Source organism: Dipodomys spectabilis, unplaced genomic scaffold (assembly GCF_019054845.1).
Source record: "Dipodomys spectabilis isolate Male_0828 unplaced genomic scaffold, ASM1905484v1 ptg000125l, whole genome shotgun sequence".
Lineage (NCBI taxonomy): Eukaryota > Metazoa > Chordata > Mammalia > Rodentia > Heteromyidae > Dipodomys > Dipodomys spectabilis.
In genome coordinates, this window is record NW_024870802.1 from 19,117,485 (window position 1) to 19,133,165 (window position 15,681).

The 15,681-nt window shown below is 39.8% G+C and overlaps 1 protein-coding gene and 1 pseudogene across 2 annotated transcripts in view; one reads left to right on the forward strand and one right to left on the reverse strand.

Annotated features, from left to right (window-relative positions):
* The window catches only part of Exoc6 (exocyst complex component 6), a 119,961-nt gene that overhangs the window by 79,316 nt on the left and 24,964 nt on the right, over positions 1-15,681 (reverse strand). For both annotated transcript variants that reach the window (XM_042689288.1, XM_042689289.1), the window contains exons 6-8: positions 7,459-7,663; positions 4,210-4,365; positions 732-800 (exon numbers count right to left, since the gene is read on the reverse strand). In XM_042689288.1, coding sequence (XP_042545222.1) covers positions 732-800; positions 4,210-4,365; positions 7,459-7,663 — 430 coding nt within the window. The remainder of the gene's footprint in view (positions 1-731; positions 801-4,209; positions 4,366-7,458; positions 7,664-15,681) is intronic.
* LOC122115826 lies at positions 8,238-9,908 on the forward strand (annotated as a pseudogene).

Here is a 15,681-nt window from a genome sequence, read left to right on the forward strand (position 1 = left end):
AAGTGGTAGAGCGCTAGCCTTGAGCTGAAGAGCTGAGGGACAGTGCCCAGGCCCAGAGTTCAAGCCCCACAACAGGACCAAAAAAAAAAAAGAATTTTAATTTCCCTGTTAAATTTCTAATTCATTTTACTGACTTTCTCACCTAGGTGCTGAATTATTTCATTCATCCATTGGAATCCACTTTTAGGTAATTTTAAAACTACATTTTTGAATGTTTTCTTTGTCATTTCAACCATTTCTGGATCTTGAGATTTGGTTACTGAGCTTTGGGAAGAGCCATCTTATCTATTCTTTGTATTTGTGTTCAGTTTTGCAATGTGCACATTTTTGTTTCAGATTTGGTGAGACACAACAAAATACAGGGTGTCTTTAATCTGTTGTCTTCCATCCTTACTGAATTATATCTTTATACAGAAATTAGTGATGGGTTAAGCAAAAATAAGAACCATTTGATGTGGAGTACACACACAGAAATAAATATTGATAACTGGATTACAACATCAGTAAAAAGACAATGGAGAACTGGTAATATAGTCATGTATCGCTTAATCATGGAGATCTACTCTGAGAAATGCATCAAATTTGTCACTGTACAAACATTTTAGAGTATACTTACACAAATTTACATTATACAGTCTACCAGACTCCTTTTATTTTACTTTTTAAACTTATAAAAAAAAATCACAAGCACAGAGGACTAAACAAGCTAAGAATCATCAAATTTTACTTACCAAAACAGAGTAAATGTGTAAACATCGATAAACAGGGGAAAAATCAACAAGATCCTGAACAGTTAAGACCTAAAAAAATAAAGTGATACAAATATATATAAAATATTAAGTAAATATATAATAGGAATCTATATAAATATTAAGTGCATAAATTAATATATTAAACATATTAATATATTAAATATATTAAAATAAGCTAAAGTAGACAATGGGAATCATGACCCTTGTATAACATTTACTTAATTTTCCCATAGAAAGTGTACAGTATAAACAGAGCACCCATTTTATTTAATTTTCTCATTTTGAGCGGTTTATTCTTTATGCTTACCATCATTACTTAGATTATAAAGTAGACTTTACTCTGCTTGACAGGTTACCAGAAATTGTTATAGATAAGTAGATACTTCATTATTACTTTGCTAAAAAAGATAAGCAAAATATACTGGGGGAAATTGAAATAAGAATAGCCTATATATGTGTGTGTGTGTGTGTGTGTGTGTGTGTGTGTGTGTGTGTGTGTGTGTGTGTGTGTGTGTGTGTGTGTGTGTGTGTGTGTGTGTGTGTGTGTGTGTGTGTGTGTGTGTGTGTGTGTGTATATATGTATATATATATCTACCATTGAACTTCCAAGGAGAATAGAATACAGAGATCCTCTGAATATTAAAAAAGAATAAAGCAGTGGCTCATGCCTGCAGTCCTAATTACTGAGGCTGAAACTGGAGGATCCAGGTTCAAGGTAAGACTAGGCAAGAAAGTTCAAGGAAACCCTTTACAATAGATAGCTTTATTCAGTCAGGTGTACCTATCATCCCAGTTATGATAGAGGCAGACTAGAGAACAAGTATGTGCCCAGGCAGGAGTTGAGACCCTATCTAAAAAATCATCAATGTAAAAAAAAAAAGCAGGGGGGGCTGGGAAGATGGTAGAGTAGAGTGCTTGCCTTGCATGCATGAGGCCCTGGGTTCGATTCGTCAGCACCACATAGGCAGGAAAAAAAAAAAGAAAAAGCTGGAAGTGGTGCCGTGGCTCAAGTGGTAGAGTACTAGCCTTGGGCTAAAGAGCTGAGGGACAGTGCCTAGGCCCAGAGTTCAGGCACCATGACTGGCAAAAAAAAAGCAGGAATTATGGCTCAGAGGTAATGCTTCAGATTAGCAAATGCAGTGCCCTGGGTTAAAATACCAGTTCTGCTTTCCCCAATCAAAAAAAGTTATCTGAAAAATACTTACTTCAAGGAACTAATCACATCATATTAATTCCACGGTAGGAAAATATTTATCTCAGGTATTCATTTTTCTGTATTTATCTTGGGTATTGATTATTCTATAATCAGGACAATAATAAGACATCTCATATATACGTATGTATCACATACAAACACATATATATAGATACATACATACATATATACACCTGTGTAGTCTCATCTTCTGTATCTTATGTAAATGTATAAATATACATATGGGCACTTAGCTGTTTCCCTTGTCCACAAAGGACAGCATGAGTACATAACCATACAGGTTAATTAAAAGTGTGCCTCATGCCTGGAAATCACAGCTATCAAAAAGGCTGAGATCTGGGGCTGGGAAGATGGCTCAGTGGTAGAGCGCTTGCCTTGCATGCCTGAGGCCCTGGGTTCGATTCCTCAGCACCACATAAGCAAAAAGTAAAAAGCCAGAAGTGGTGCTGTGGCTCAAGTGGTAGAGCGTTAGCCTTGAGCTGATGAGCTGAGGGACAGCGCCCAGGCCCAGAGTTCAGGCCCCACAACCAGACCCCCGCCCCCAAAAAAAGGCTGAGATCTGAGGGTTGTGGTTCAAAGCCAGCCCAAGAAGGATAACCCATGAAACTCATCTCCAGTTAATCAACAAAAGGCTATATGTGGAGCTGTGCTCAAATGGCAGAGCACTAGGCTTGAGAGAAAAAAAAAAAAATAGAAAAAAAGAAAAGCTCAGGGACAGTACCTAGGCCCTGAGTTCAAGCCCCTCAACCAGCACGAAAGAAAGAAAGAAAGAAAGAAAGAGAGAGAGAGAGAGAGAGAGAGAGAGAAGAGAGAGAAAGAGAGAGAGAGAGAGAGAGAGGGAGGGAGGGAGGGAGGAAGGGAGGGAGGGAAGGAAGGAAGGAGGGAAGGAAGGAAGGAGGGGAAGAAAGGAAGGAAGGAAGGAAGGAAAGGAAGGAAGGAAGGAGGGAAGGAAGGAGGGAAAGAAAGAAAGAAGGAAAGAGAGAGAAAGAAAGGAAGGAAGGAAGGAAGGAGGGAGGGAAGGAAGGAAGGAAGGAAGGGGGAGGGAGGGAGGGGAGGGGAGGGAGGGAAGGGAGGGAGAGAGGGAGGGAGGGAAGGAAGGGAGGAGGAGGGGAAGGGAGGGAGGGAGGGAGGGAAGGGAGGAAGGAAGAAAGGAAGAAGAGGAGGAGGAGACAGGGAAGAAAGAAAGAGAAAGAGGAAGAGGGACAGGGAAGAAGGGAAGGAGGGAGGGAGGGAGGGAAGGAAGGAAAGGAAGGAAGGAAGGAAGGCAGGGCACTCACACCTGTAATCCTGGCTACTATTGAGGCTGAGATCTGAAGATCACAGTCCTACGCCAGCCAGGGCAGGAAAAATCTTGGAGACTCTAATCTCCAATTAACTACCCCCCCCCCCCCCAAAAGCCAGAAGTAGAGCTGTGGTTCAAGTGGTAGAATGCTAGACTTGAGCAAAAGAAGCTCAGGGACAGCGCCTAGACCCTGAGTTCTTGCCACACACTCACCCCTCCCCCCACAAACAAAGACAAAAATAAATATTTAAGGATTATTTCAAGGTTTATATATTTTTAAGATTTTCTTTTCTTTTCTTTTTTTTTTTTTTTTGGGTCCGGTCGTGGTGCCTGAACTCTGGGCCAGGGCGCTGTCCCTCAGCTCTTCAGCTCAAGGCTAGTGCTCTACCACTTGAGCCACAGCGCCACTTCCGGCTTTTTTCTTTTTGTCTATGTGGTGCTGAGGAATAGAACCTAGGGCCTCATGCATGCAAGGCAAGCACTCTACCACTGAGCCACCTTCCCAGCCCCTATATATTTTTAGGATCTTCTAAAATAAAACAAAATAGAATTATTTTATAATATCTCAGCAATTGATAAACAAAGGCAGAGGCTACCCAGATATAGGCCAAAATGGCACAGCCAAGACATTGTAAAATAAAAAATTAGTCACAGGGAATCAACTATGAATGACTGTTACTAAAAAAATAATATAAGATCAATTTATTTCTAAATTTGTTAGAACAATTAGGCTCAACTACCTATGGTTACAAGTATAATCTATATATAGATATATGTATATATATCTATATATATCCTATTTGTCAATTATATAGTCTAGGATAATTTCATCGTCCATTTCAATATGATTGACATAAACTCAATCTGCAAATGGGAGACTAAGAATCACACAAATGTAATGACAATCCCAAAGAAAAATTGATCCAGTAACTGCAAAAGAAAGGAAGAAATCTCATTACCTCTTCTTCATTCTCATCCTCTTCTTCAAGCACATGTTTCAATATAATTTCATTTGTTTCTTCAGGAATTCTATCATGATTTATATACATATTCTTTCCAAATTTCACATTAATTTGTTTCTGCAGAGTAACACTGAAGGTTTTCTGCTGTTGTGCCTATTTTAGAGATAACAAACTTCATATTATTTCAAAATTTGTTCTAGTTAATATTAATCTACTTTCCTTTTTGTTTTGTTTCATAAGACAGGATTCTTGCTATGTATCCCAAAATAGCCTGACACCCACCGTGTAGTAAGGTTAGCCTCAAACTCAAGATCCTCCAACCTTAGGTTCCTATGTGCTAGGATTACAGGTATGTACCAGTACACAGATGTGTATAAAAAAATGCACTCATACTGATGTGGGGTTTTTGTGTGTATGTGCTAGTCCTGGGGCTTGAACTCAGGGCCTGGGCACTGTTCCTGAGCTTTTTTGGCTCAAGGCTAGCACTCCACCACTTGAGCCACAGTACAACTTTCCTTAGTATGAATTGCAGATAAGAACCTGATGGACTTTGCTTCATATGCTAGTTTCAAACCACAATCCTCAGATCTCAGCCTCCTGAGAAGCTAGGATTACAGGTATATGCCACCAGTACCCAGCTAATATTTTCTTATTTTTAATGTAGGTATAGAATCTGTAGCAACTGACTCCTTTTTAATTCATGATTTGTGCTTTTTCTCTTGCTTTTCAGTCTTACACAGATTATCAATTTTACTTAAAAAGGACAAGAATCAACTTTTAGCTTTTTTCATATTTGGATCCAGTCGTGGGGCCTGAACTCTGGGCCTGGGCGCTGTCCCTCAGCTCTTCAGCTCAAGGCTAGCGCTCTACCACTTGAGCCACAGCGCCACTTCCAGGTTTTTTTCTTTTTTGCTTATGTGGTGCTAAGGAATCGAACCCAGGGCCTCATGCATGCAAGGCAAACGTTCTACCACTGAGCCACCTTCCCAGCCCAATCTTTTCTTTTTTAATTATGGTCTTGAATCTTATTCTCTTATACTTTTTCTTTTCTTTTCTTTTCTTTTTTTTTTTTGTCAGTCGTGGGTCCTGAACTCTGGGGCCTGGGTGCGGTCCCTCAGCTCTTTAGCTCAAGGCAGGCACTCTACCACTGGAGCCACAGCGCCACTTCTGATTTTCTGGTGGTTTATTGGAGATAAGAGTCTCACAGACTTTTCTGCCTGGACTGGCTTTGAATCGCGATCCTCAGATCTCAGACTCTTGAGTAGCTAGAATTACAGGCCTGAGACAACAGTGCCTGACAGAGTATACTTTTTCTAGGCTACTAATGTGATACTGAAATTCTAACTCACTGACCTACAATTTGACTATTTCTATTTCTACTCTGTTACCCACAGTTTAACCATATTCTCATCATCACAGTATAAAGAAAAATGATATGAGGTCTGGATTCCATAGAAAACAGAGATGGTAAATAGCTTTTGTTCATTTGAAGTAAATTTTTTTGTTTTTATCAATCAAGTGGAAGATCCTGATTTCAAGCTCTAGCACTGACCAAAATAGATGAATGAATGAAAATGTAATTTGAAAACTGAGTCTTTCAAGTTAACTACAACTGAAAAAAAGCAATTTCAAAAAGTATTAGTATATATAACAACTCGTATCTTATTGCATAGGTTGCTAATTTTATTAAAGCAAATTTATCTTGGTTAAGAATTTTCAAAATCAGTACATCTTCAAAGTGAACAAACTATTAAACACAGCAAAACAACAAAGAGTAGCCACACACAAAAGGTTCACATATAGTTCCACTTATACATAATATCCAGAATAAGCATACCATAGATATAACAGATAAGTTATATCTGTAAGTGAGGCAGGAGGGAAGGGGAGCAACTGCTTAATGGCTAGAGGGTTTCCTTTAAAATGACGAAAATTATTTGCAACTAGACAAAAACAATGGTTATATAATATTTATACTAACTGCAACTAATTGTTCACATTAGTTAATTTTGCAACCATGCATGGTGGTAAGTCACCTGTAACCCCAATACCTATGAGCTGTAATAGGATGATCATGAGTTTGAGGCTGAGCTTCAAAAGAAAAACCAAAATAACCTGGGGACTCACGTCTGAAACTCTAGCCACTCAGAAAACAGAAGATCAGAAATATTAGGGTTTGAGGTCAGCCTGGGAAAAAACGTTCATGAACCACCATTACTACCAATTGCTGGAGATGATGACACATGACTGCTGTCCACCTATGCAGGAGGCTGAGATCAGGAAGATCATGATTACAGGCAAGCCCAGTCAAAAAAAACTTCGTAAGACCCTATCTCAACAGAAAAAAACCTAAGCATGATGAACCATGCTTGTCATGCCAGCTACACCAGGAAACATAGGAGGATCACGAATGCAAGTCCATGCCACTAAAGCAAAATTGAGACCCTATCAAATAACCAGAGCAAACGTCTAAAAGTGTAGCTTACATGGCAGAGCACAGACCTAGCAAGTGCAAAGCCCTGAGTTCCAACCCTAGTATCACCAAAATAAATAAATAAATAAATGTTAACTTCGTTACATAAAACTTTCACCTCAATAACAAAGTAAAAATTACTATACAGTATATGACTCTGAAATGTTAATACAATTAGAAATATACTGGAGATTATTTGATTCATAATCTTTTAAAAGGTTTAAAATAGCTTCAGTTAAAATACTGAATTTTAATTTCCTTTAACAATGGTCTCTTACAAACTACTTTAACTAGAAAAATAAAATAAATCTGGGCATCAGTCACTCACATCTATAATCCTAACTACTCAGAAAGCTGAGATCTAGAAGATTTTGTTTCAAACTAGCCTGGGCAGAAAAGGGTGAGAGATTCCATGTCTAAAATAGTCAAAAAGCTGGATTGGAGGCCTAACTCAAATGGTAGAGCTCTAGCCACCTGAGGCCCTGACTTCAAACTCTGGCACAACAAAAGAAGAAAAGAAGAGCCACTCTAGTGTATAATACTTGAGAGGAAAAAAAATGAGGCACTAGAAATCATGTTTTGGGGCTGAATGCCAATCATGTTTTTGGCTCAGGTGGTACAGCAACAGCTCCAAGAAAGAAAGTCAAGTGAAAACATGTGGCTTTGAATTTAAGTAAGCACAAGAAAAAAAAATGTAACCTAACAGAGTAAACCTTGGACATTTTATATTTTAGATTACTAAATAATATAAAATTAAAGCTGTTTCTTCTTACCTGCTTCATTGCTGTTTCACCTATTTTGTCAGAATGTTTTCGAATGCTTTCCAAAAAATCTTTAAGGTCAGACATGGAGATTTCTTTAATATCTTCACGGAGTTTAGGGAGGTTATCTATCATCAGCTGGCAGAAGCGATACTGACTAACCCGAGGGAAGTACACATTCTCTAATTGCTCCATAGTTTTTAGGGCAGAATAATACCTGTGAGAAGTTAAAAAGAAAACTCTAAAAGAAGTTCTTATCACATTAATTTTACAAATAAATACAAATACTCTAACAATCCCATAAAAATAGAGCCACAGAAGCTGGAGGCAGAGCTCAGTGACAGAGTGTTTGACTGGGATATACCAAGCCCTGGGTCTGATTCTCTAGCACTGAAGAAAACAAAATGGGAATGATTATAGTAATAATCAAAATGAGCAAAATTAACATTTATTTTAATTTACTAGAGTACAAACAAATTTGCAGGCTGAAAATGCATAGCTTATACTAACAAATTTCCTTATTTAACTTCATCTAATTCTATAACATCAAATATTATCACAGCATCTTAAACGTATTGTGTAATTTATGAGTTGTATATAATGTTTAGTTATTTAACATATAATTTCATATTATTTCTCCTACCACAGTATTGACTCATATACTATCACATCAAAGAAGTGGTTAGCACAGATTTAACTCTCCATTATAGCATATGTTACAAATAAAATATATGATAGAAGAGTTCAACAGGCAGGGACAAATGTAACTGTACCATGGTTTCCTATAAAACATGAAATATGATACCATTATTGGAAGATAGTAATCAAACATTCATATTATAATCCATATAGCAGCTGCTAAAAAACTAGAGATACAACTAATAAGTAGCCTAAAAAATGAAACATTAAACCCTTCAAAACAGAAAGGAAGAATATAAAAACTAGATGGGGCTAAGCACTATAGTGCTAAGCACTATAGCTCACACCTATAATCCTAACTTCCCAGTTCCAGGCCAGCCCAAGCAAAAAGTGCACAAGACCTCGTTTTCACCAATAAAACACAGGTGTGGTGGTATGTACCTGTCATCCCAGCTATCAGGATCACCAGAATTATCAAGGTGGTGAAGCACAAGATCCAGGTTCTGCAGCAGCAGATTATATAGAGGAGAGAGGGCCAAGTACCTCCAGCAAGACTGAGACCAGTCTGAGGCTGAAGTGGCCAAGTGGCCTCTTTGAACCATAGGATCCAGTTGGTTGAAGATGAGCTGGACAATGCTCAAGAGAGCCTGGCCACTGTCCTGTAAAGGGTGAGGGATGTGGAAAAGCTGCTGATAAGTGACAAGTATGAAGGTTGAGGAAAACAGTCCTACAAGAGGAAGAAAAGACGAATTCAAGGAATTCCAGCTTAAAGAAGTTAAGCCTATTGTAGAAGAGGCACATAAGAAGTATGAAGAAGTAGCTTACAAGTTAGTGGTTACAGAAGGATACTTGGAACCCACCAAGGATTAAGCTAAATTGACATAGTCCCAATGCTAAGGGACAGATAAGATCAGACGATGAACCAGAACTTGAAGTGTGAGTGCTGCTGAAGAAAAGTTCTCTCAGGGCTGGGAAGTTGGCTCAGTGGTAGAGTGTTAGGGAGCCAAAAGTTGAGTCTCTCAACATAATAGGCTTGACTATCTCACAACATCTTGAGGCTGAGTTTACAGAATCCTACCCTCATTCTGCCCTAAGTAAACATCCTGCAACTGCTAACAACCACCCTTTCCCCCTGCCCTAAGCAAACATCCTGCACTGCTATGGCCAATGAAAAAGCTTCCTTAATGGCCAATGAAAAAGCTTCCTTATTCCAAGCCTATAAATACCCCTGTGTGAAAAATAAACATTTGCACCTTGATCAGAACCCTTGTCTTGCTGTCATTCTTTGTGTCTCTTGTCCCTTCATTCCTTCTAGCTTAGGTTCACTGCCCTCGTTGATGTCCTGCGGGTCGTCGGGACAGTAGAGCGCTTGTCTTGCATGACTGAGGCCTGGGTTCCATTCCTCAGCACCACATAAGCAAAAAGAAAAAAGCCGGAAGTGGCACTGTGGTTCAAGTGGTAAAGCGCTAGGCTTGAGCTGAAGAGCTGAGGGACAGTGCCCAGGCCCAGAGTTCAGGCCCCACGACCGGACACCCCCCCCCCAAAAAATGAAGACAAACATGAGAAAGAAATAAAGATTCTTACTGATAAACTCAAGGAGGCAGACCTACACTGCATTTGTTAAGAGAACAGTAGCTAAATTGAAAAAGACAATTGACTTGGAAGATAAACTAAAATGCACAAAAGAGGAACATCTCTATACACAAAAGCTGCTGGACCAAACCCCTGCAATGTCCCTCTGCATCTTCCCACAAGATGCTGCTGCTCTTCCTTCTCACCCCAACTCTGCCTGTGTCTCACCCAGAGAGATAATCAGCTACTAGGAAGCAGATGCAAGAATCATGGTTCAGCCGGGCGCTGGTGGCTCACGCCTGTAAATCCTAGCTACTCAGGAGGCTGAGATCTGAGCATTGCGGTTCAAAGCCAGCCCGGGCAGGAAAGTCTGTGAAACTCTTATCTCCAATAAACCACCAGAAAACCAGAAGTGGCACTGTAGCTCAAGTGGTAGAATGCTAGTCTTGAGCTGAAGAAGTGAAGGACAGCGCCCAGGCCCAGAGTTCAAGCCCCACAACCGACAAAAAAAAAAAAAAAGAATCATGGTTCAAGGCCAGTAAAGATGAAAAAAGTTATCAAAACCATATTTCAAAAAACAAACTGCTTAGGGGGAGGCAGAGATAGGAGAACTGCATTCTGAGGCAGCCCCCAGGCAAAAGCACTACAGATGTGGTTCAAGAGAGTGTGAAAAAAGTTATCAAAACCATATTTCAAAAAACAAACTGCTAAGTGGGAGGCAGAGATAGGAGAACTGCATTCTGAGGCAGCCCCCAGGCAAAAGCACTACAGATACGGCTCAAGAGAGAGTGCTTGCCTAGCAAATAGATGGCCCAGAGCAATAATAGTAACAACAGCATGGTTTAACCATTTTGCTATTATTATTATTATTATTATACTGTTGGCAGCAACCATTTATAAAACATGCCAAAAAATTCCACAACTATAAGCAGCCATCTCTCTCATTTTTGGAAGGTAAGTTTTCAGCCTAATGCATACTGCCCTCCAGAGGAAGAAAACAGGTATGGGCCTGTCTTTCTGAGACAACTAGAGTGAGAAAAGGCATCCACCATGAGAAACCTCACCTGCTCTATACCATGTACCAGCTGGATCAGAAAGGCAAAGGTTGGCACCCCACCCACACCCAAAGAAAGGAGGGAAGGAAGGGAGGGAAGGAGGGAAGGAAGGAAGGAAGGAGTTGGTTTTTAAGGCTTTCAGCTTTAATATATCTTTAGAATTTTTTTAAATGTTCCTCACTAGAAGTGACCAAATTACAATGGTGAGACTTCTGTTTTGTTTTGTTGTTTTTTTTCCTGGTCAAGGCTAGTATCAAACCTAAGATCTCATGCATATTAGACAAGTGTTCTACCACTAAGCCCCAGGCCTCGTGCCAAACCAATCATTCCTGATTCTTCTCAACTACTCACAGAATGGATCATGTGCCCCTTAATGCTGAGGTGACCAGTTAACTGCTCTCCTGCCTCCTTGAAAGACAGAAGAAAATTATGTTTTGCCATGGATGTAGCCATGTGAAACATTTTCCAGAGCTGGGCACCAGTGGTTCACACCTGTAATCCTAGCTATTCAGGAGGCTGAGAATCTGAAGATCACAGTTCAAAGCCAGCTGGGGCAGAAAAGTCCATGAGACTTATCTCCAATAAACTACTCAGAAAAAGCCAAAAGTAGCACTGCAGCTCAAGCTGTATGCCGCTATCCTTGAGCATAAAGAGGCTCAGGGACAACACCCAGCCCCTAAGTTCAAGCCCCAGGACCAACAAAAAAAAAAAGTAAAGAAGAGAAGAGAAGGGAGAGAAGAGGAGAAGAGGGGAGAGAAGAGAAGAAGAGGGGAAGGGAGGGGAGGGAAGGGAGGGGAAGGGAAAGGCAAGATAAGATAAAAAGAATATAAAAATCAGCCAGCGAGCTGGGTGCCAGTGGCTCACACCTGAGCAGAGATCCCCAGATCTCTGCTCAAAGACAGCCCCCGCAGGAAAGTCGGTGAGACTCTTATCTTCAATTAACCACCAGAAAACCGGAAATGGTATTATGGCTCAAGTGGTAGAGCTCTAGCCTTGAGCTGAAGAGCTCAAGGACAGCTCCTAGGCCCAGAGTTCAAGCCCCACGACTGAAAAAAATTATCAGCCAGTGGGTTAATTCTGGCTGTGGGAGGCTGAGTGCTGAGGATCATGGTTCCAAGCCAGCCTTGGCAGCAAAGTCCAAGAGACTCTTATCTCCAATTAACTATCCAAAAAGCCAGAAGTGGAGCTCTAGTTCAGGTGGCAGAGTACTTTCCTTGAGCAAAAAAGTTCAGGGAGAACTCCTGGTACCCTGAGTTCAAGCCTCAGGACCAGCACACACACACAAAAAGACTAAGAAATGAAAAGAATATAAAAACTACAAATGCGTATGCATCAAATAATAGCACTTCAAAATACATAAAGCACAACTGAAAGAGCTAAGGGAAAACAGATAAACCTATAATAGTAGCTGAAAATTTAACACCACTTTTGTATAGCTAACATACATCATTAGTACAAATGGCATTAAAAAAAATTCCAAGGATACATAAAGAATGAATTACACCAACAAACTAACAAAACCTAATTGATAGTTATAGAACACTAAATACAGTATCTTCAACTACACATGAAATATTCATTAAAATAGATCATAAACTGAGCTGCTAAAAAAGTCTTTACAAATGCTTAAAACATTGAAATTTGCACAGAGTATGTTCATTGGCCCTTTTAGGGTCACAATCTAGAAATCAGTAATAAAGCTATTAATATATGTAGAACTGGGATGTGGCATAAGTGGTGGAACATCTATCTAAAGAATGCTATCTAAAGAATGTAAGAACCTGAGTTTTAAATCCAAGTACAGGGGAAAAAAAGTTATTACAATATCTAGAAAATTTCTTTAATACCCTAAGAGCTTTAAAAGATCACAAGAAAAACTAGAAAATATTTTAAACTTAAAAGCAATGAAAGCATATTAAAAACATGTGATTATAAAAAAAAAAAGTGTACCAATTCTCCTAAAATCAGGAACAAGGCAAGGATGCCCACTGTCTCCACTCCTCTTCAATATAGTCCTAGAACCCTTAGCCAGGGCAATAAGGCAAGAAAAAGACATTAAAGGGATCCGCATAGGGAAAGAAGAAGTTAAACTATCCCTTTTTGCAGACGACATGATACTATACCTCCACGATCCCAAAAACTCCATCCCCAAACTCTTAGAAATCATAAATCACTTCGGCAAAATAGCAGGATACAAAATAAACCCACAAAAATCAGTTGCCTTCCTATAAACTGATAATGTACAGGAAGACAGGGAAATAAAGGGAGCAACCCCATTCACAATAACCTCCCAAAAAATAAAATATTTAGGAATTAACCTAACCAAAGATGTAAAAGAACTATTTAATGAGAACTATAAAAAGTTAAAGAAAGAAACTGCAGAAGACACTAGGAAATGGAAAGACCTCCCATGCTCCTGGATAGGCCGACTTAATATAGTAAAGATGGTAATACTTCCAAAACTAATATACAAATTCAATGCAATTCCTATTAAAATCCCAATGACGTACATCACTGAAATACAGAAAATAGTCCAAAAATTCATATGGAACAACGAAAGACCTAGAATAGCCAAAACAATTCTAGGGGATAAAGACAATATGGGAGGGCTATCCATGCCGAACTTCAAACTCTACTACAGAGCTATAATCACAAAGACAGCATGGTACTGGCACAAAAACAGACCCGAAGACCAATGGAACAGAATAGAAGATCCAGAAATAAATCCACAGGCCTACAGCCAGCTGATATTCGACAAAGGAGCCAAAGACATACAATGGAAGAAACACAGCCTCTTCAACCACTCGTGCTGGGAAAACTGGGCAGCCACATGCAGAAAACTAAAAGTGGACCCCAGCCTATCACCATGCACCAACATCAACTCAAAATGGATTAAAGACCTTAACATTAAACCTGAATCTCTGAAACTACTGCAGGACAGAGTAGGAGAGACACTTGAACTAATAGGCACAGGAAGGAACTTCCTGAACAGAGTCCCAGGGTCACAACAAGTTGGAGAGAGACTCGACAAATGGGACTACCTTAAAATAAAAAGCTTCTGCACAGCTAAATCTATCGAAACTAAGCTAGAAAGACAACCAACTAATTGGGAAAAAATATTTACCAGCAATATATCAGACAAGGGGTTAACATCCTGTATATACAGGGAACTCAAGAAACTAATCCCTCCCAAACCTAACAAACCAATTACTAAATGGGCAAGGGAACTAAAGAGGGACTTCTCAAATGAAGAAATAAAAATGGCAAAGAAACACATGAGGAAATGTTCATCATCCCTGGTGGTGAAGGAAATGCAAATAAAGACAACCCTGAGATACTACCTTACCCCAGTCAGAATGTCCCACATCCACAAATCAGCCAACGACAAATGCTGGAGAGGATGTGGAGAAAGAGGAACCCTATTACACTGCTGGTGGGAATGTAGTCTTATACAACCACTTTGAAAAGCAGTCTGGAGGGTCCTTAGAAAGCTAAAGATTGACCTCCCTTACGACCCAGTCATACCACTTCTAGGCATCTACCCTGAACAACAGGAACCAATATACAAGGACATGTGCACCTCCATGTTTATCGCAGCACTGTTCACAATAGCTAGAATATAGAAACAACCTAGATGTCCCACCACAGATGAATGGATCCAAAAATTGTGGTATCTATACACAATGGAATATTATGCAGCCATTAGAAATGACAAAATAATGGCATTTGCAGGGAAATGGATGGAACTAGAAGGAATCATGTTGAGCGAGGTTAGCCAAGAATGAAGAGACAAACGGTACATGGTCTCCCTGATAAGTGGATGCTAAATCCAAAATGTTAGGTGATATGACAAAACTAACAGGACTTAAGAAACAAAGAACTCCCACTCATCTGGTTGAACCACTACTAAATATCCCCATGCTGCTGATCACATATATGGTATATAACATGTGAACACCATTATATATTACAGACTGTGATAGACAATTTGCTCCAGGAAAGTTAGAACGAACTTGTGACTTTAAATGAGCATCATTATTCCACAATACTGTGAATTTCCAGAAATTATGTAATCACTTATCACAATAAAAAAAAAAAAAAAAAGAACCTCGGGGAAGGGAGGGAGGGAGGGGATGGTAGGGGAAAAACTATGGAGGGGGTAACAATGATCAAGAGGAAGTGTACTCATTACCTCACACATGTAACTGTAACCCTCTGTATAGTATCTTTACAATTAAAAAAAAAATTGAAAAAAAAAAAAAAAGAAAGTGTGAGGGCTGGGACGGTGCTCAGTGGTAGAGTGCTTGCCTTGCATGCATGAGGCCCTGGGTTCAATTCCTCAGCATCACATAAGCAGAAAAAGCCGGGAGTGGCACTATGGCTCAAGTGGTAGAGCACTAGCCTTGAGCTGAAGAGCTGAGGGACAGTGCCCCGGCCCAGAGTTCAGGCCCATGACTGACAAAAAAAAAGTGTAAGCCAGGTCCCAGTGGCTCACGCCTGTAATCCTAGCTACTCAGGAGATTGAGATCTGAGGATCGTGGTTCAAAGCCAGCCCGGGAAAGAAACTCCATGAGACTCATCTCCAATAAACCACTAGAAAACCGGAAGCAGCACTGTGGCTCACGCGGTAGAGTGCTCGCCTTGAGCTGAAGAGTGCAGGGATAGTGCCCAAGCCCAGAGTTCAAGTCCCATGACCAAAAAAAAAAAAAAAAAAAAAAAAGTGTGATCAGATGTGGTATCATACAACTCTAACTCCAGCTACCAGAAAGCAGAAGAATGAGGATTTAACGTTGAAGGCCAGGCTGGGCAATATATAGTAAGATGTTGTCTCAAAATACTTTTTTTTTTTATTGTTATTATATATGTAGGGGTTACAGTTACATAAGTCAGGTAAAGAGTACCTCTTTTTGTGGACAATATCACCTCTTCCCTTGCTTTCTCCCAGTTTTTCCCTCTTAAAACTTTGTTT